The sequence below is a fragment of the Zea mays genome, chromosome 1 (genome assembly GCF_902167145.1).
Source record: "Zea mays cultivar B73 chromosome 1, Zm-B73-REFERENCE-NAM-5.0, whole genome shotgun sequence".
Taxonomy (NCBI): domain Eukaryota; kingdom Viridiplantae; phylum Streptophyta; class Magnoliopsida; order Poales; family Poaceae; genus Zea; species Zea mays.
In genome coordinates this window covers 86,714,766-86,719,114 of record NC_050096.1, presented here as the reverse complement: position 1 = coordinate 86,719,114, position 4,349 = coordinate 86,714,766, and the positions used below count along the sequence as shown (strand labels likewise).

General features: G+C 42.6%; 1 protein-coding gene across 1 annotated transcript; it reads left to right on the top strand.

The window, feature by feature from the left end:
* Positions 1–262: 262 nt before the first annotated feature.
* On the top strand, positions 263–3,539 carry LOC103637615 (glutathione S-transferase T3-like). The gene is made up of 2 exons (XM_008659868.3): positions 263–2,682; positions 2,772–3,539. The coding sequence occupies exons 1-2, from the start codon at positions 2,071–2,073 to the stop codon at positions 3,363–3,365; spliced, it is 1,206 nt and encodes a 401-aa protein (XP_008658090.2). The 5' UTR covers positions 263–2,070; the 3' UTR covers positions 3,366–3,539.
* The last annotated feature ends 810 nt before the right edge of the window (positions 3,540–4,349 follow it).

Sequence of the window (4,349 nt, the reverse complement as noted above, 5' to 3'; positions counted from 1 at the left end):
TTCCTCTCCAACAACGTCCTCTAAATCATGTCCTCTATACGTAAATACCTATATTAGAGATATTTTTTATTTTTTATTTTTGTACATGCGTATTTGTCATACTCTCAAAAGTATTGTACGTATTTTAGTTTTGCTAAACCGTTTATTTAAAGTATTCAAATGGATAGATGATCGTTTAAAGAAACTCTATATCACTACCAGAATCGACTGCTTTGCCGAGTGCCTGCCTGAAAAACACTCGGCAACGTCTTTGCCGAGTGTTGCACTCGGCAAAGAGGGTTCGACGAACAGTACATTGACAAAGGCTTCTCTAAATTTAGAGGATCATTTAGAGGACACTACTAGAGAGCGTAGAGGACCGTTTGATCCTCTATATTTAAGGTACATGAGCTTTTAGAGTACCTTGTTGGAGCCAATCTAAGGCTAGCTCCAACAACGCACTGTAAAGCGTTCTGTACTCTAAATTTAGAGTTCAGAAGCGTCCTCTAGGCGCCCAGCAAGGACTTCTAAATGACACTCTAAATTATAGAGGACGTCGCACGCACCCTAGATGTGGAGACTTGGAGACGTGCGCTATCCGGGCGAGTCGTCGGGCTCGCGCGGGGGTGAAAAATCCGAGCACGCTGTACTCCCGTCGCTGGCGACTTCGATCCATCTCGGCGAGGGGGCCTCGCGGCGCTGCTCGTCGGTGGAGGCGGGCAAGCTGGGCTCGAAGAGGCCGTGCTCGAGCGGGTCTGGCGGCGGACCGCTCTTGGTGGTTGGAGGCAAGGAGGTGGCCCGCGAGGAGACAAAGATCGAAGGCTCCGGTGCAACCGTCGGTGTTCGTCGCCGTCGAACCGCCATCGCGAAGAAGCTCAGACGATCCACGGCGCCGACGAAGGAAGGTGCGCAGAAACGCAAGCGCATCTCGTCGCCACCATCTTCATCGTCTTCCAGTAGGTTGGGTGCTCCAGATCCGAAGAGAAAAAGGTACCCATTGCAGATCCATTGTGGTTTCTATGATTGAAGTCATTGATTTTGTAGAACTCGTCCAGATCTAGGGTTTAAGGTAACGCCAACACACATTCCATGCTTGTAGGCTTCATTGACCAGTTGGTATTGTTTTGATTATTGCTATTGACAGTGAGAACAATTGAATGTGCTACAAGCTTTGTTCTTGTACGAATGGATGTGTATTCACAAATACTTGGCGACAGGTTTTGACACACTAAATCATCATCACTAGTTTTTGTCTTCATAATTGATGTTCACATTAACCAAATTTCATTCTGCTAGAAGCTATGTTGTTCTAGGAAACGTTGTGTATTCACAATGAGTTGGCGAATGGTTTTCACACACAGAATGATCACCACTAGGTTCTGTCTTCATTATTGATTTTGACAGTCACAACATTTCATTGCGATGTGTATTGACAAAAACATATCGACTGGTATTCACAATCCATTTTTACACACTCAATAGTAGCTGGTACGGACTACATTTACCATTATAATTTATGAACTAGGCCACGATATACATAAAATTTTGACGTACATATATTAACAGAACCATATGTTTTATGTAGACCATGGATTCGGAGAACGCAAAGCTCCGAAGAGCACTCGCTCATTTAATCAGAGTAGTGGAGGAGCGTTGTGCCGACATCGTCGATGTCGTCCACGGTGCCTTCCAACCAGTTAGCGGACCAGTCCTGAATGAAATGAATCGTGCATTAGTTCAGATCGAGGAACTCGCCAACGACCTTGATCAGCTTGCACTGGAAAAAGACTGGGAGATGGAGCACATGGCCCCTTCACCAATTGCTGAATCATCACAAACAGAGGATGAGCTTCTGATTGATTATGATTCAGAGTTGAACAATGACGATATCGTCGGCTACGACGACGGCCGTGACTACTCCACCGACGACACCTATCCCTACTAGATTAGCAAGCACCTAAGGAAAAATGTGTATGTGTTAGGTTTATGTATGTCGTACTAGTGTTTTGTATGTCAACACAACTGATGTGTGCCACAAGTTCCTGCTTTTGTTGATGTCCTGTTTATGTTTGTCGAAACCTATGTTTGGTAATGCTTAATGTTATGAACTTTGCAATATATGTAGTCTTCGCCACATCTGACTTTGTTGTGCATGAGACTGTTTACAGTGTCATGGTTTCTATTCATTTCATATGGTTGCCTCAAATGTACTACACTTATTTAGTTGAATATGTTGTATTTTTTGTGCGAGTACCTTCATTGTACAGCATGGGTACCGACTGGAACCAAGTTATGGCACAATATGGAAGTTACCTATCCGAGGATGATGCCACTCAGTTTCAGAACACTGCATTTGCTCCTTCGCCTGAGATACCAGCCCAGGGATCACCAGCACCACCTCCAGTGAAGAAGGCTCCTCAACGCACAAAGCTAGCAAATTTCACGTCTGAAGAGGATATGAGGGTTTGTCAAGCTTGGTTGGCTGTCAGTTGTGATCCCATTGTCAACACTGGTCAGAAGCGTCAAGGATTTTGGAATCGGATTACAGAGGCATACAACTCTCGCAGAGGATCAATGCCAGAGAGGTCTACAAAATCTCTCATGAGCAGGTGGGACAGTATCAAAACTCAATGTTCTACATTTGCTGGATACATGATGGCTGTGCTTCGACAAAACCCAAGTGGCATGACTGATGCAGATAAGGTATGTGTATGTACTATTATGCAAATGTTCTTCATCAATGTACTTGACTACATCCCAGTGGTTTATTAAATGCATTATATGTTTTGCAGACATCTCTTGCGGCTACTCGGTTTGCTGCTGTTGAAAAGAAGCCCTTCCATTTCTTACATTGTTGGTCCATATTGAAGGATCAACCAAAATGGATGGACCAGCACATGGGTAACCAAAATCCTCCACCGAACCCTATTGGTACCCAATCAAATACTATTGACTTAGATGGTGGTGAAGACTCAGCTCCATCAAGTTTTACTTCGAAGAGACCGCTTGGTCGTGATTCAGCCAAGGAAAAGGCAAAGAAGCAAAGATCAGAGAACACATCATCCACTGATTCGGAGTACCTAACACGGATGGGTGAGCTTTCTTTGGAACGGTTATCTGTCTACAAATCAGTAGCTTCAACTGAGGAGAAGAAGTTGGAGTTCATGAAGAAACAGGAGAGGCAGAAACTCATATTGGAGAGGAAGAAGCTTAATCTAGAGAAGATGAAGATGGAACGACAAAAGGTGAAGGAGGAGACGGAACAGGAGGTTCTCATATTGAGCATGGATTTGACAAAATGTAACCCCCTCCTTCGACAGTACTATGAGGCGAAACAACAGGAGATTCTGGCAAGGGTTACTGGAAGCTCGTCGTCAAGCAAGTGAATGTTCATGAAGACATTGTAGTGCTTGAGGAAGTATTGTTAGTTGTTTTCGAAAACAAGTTTATTTTCAGCACTTGTGCACTTGACATTTTCCTGTTGTGTCATGGTTTGGAGAACAAGTTTATGTTTTCTGCACTTGTCATTTTTCTGAGAATGGAGAACAAGTTTATGTTTCTGCACTTGCGCATTGTAGTGGTTCTCGAATACTATTCTTGCATAATAATAGTAGACTTGCTTAATCATATTGCAGTAGTTGCATTACAGCATGACACATTGAAGAACAAGAAATGTGAACAAGTTCATCTGTTTGCAGTTCACATAATTGCTTGGGACAAACAGAACCTACGACATTACTGCATAGTAGCTTGGGACAAACAGAACCTACGACATTACTGCATAGTAGCTTGGGGCAAACACAACCTACGACATTACTGCATACTAGCTTGGGACAAACACAACCTACGACATTACACATCACACTACGACATTTTATTGATGGTAGAAACATAAACTACATACTTAAGTAGCTTGTTGGGGACTTGTTCTCAAATGCTATGAGTCAAGAACAAGGCAACATAGAAAATGTTAACCGGTAAAGTCCTTCGTCCTTCGAAGCATTATTCCTCTTAGGATATAATGGTTTTCGAACGAAGGTTATGAAGGGCATACCTTCATAAATACATTATATAATGACGAAGGATGAATTGTAAAGAATATAATTAACAACATAAACAATTATATATTATTATCATGTATAAACAGAAATAACGTTGAATTACAAATGTACCTTCAACTTGAAGGAGATGAAAGTACAAGCGTGACGCAAAAGTGGATGCCAAATCAGCGTGTCCAGTACGGGGGTACTGTTCACCTATTTATAGGCACAGGACACAGCCTATGCAAAATTACATTCATGCCCTTTACATTTGATAATAATTCTATTGTAATCTATCGAGGTCTGAATAGCCTTTTCATCTTTAAGTCG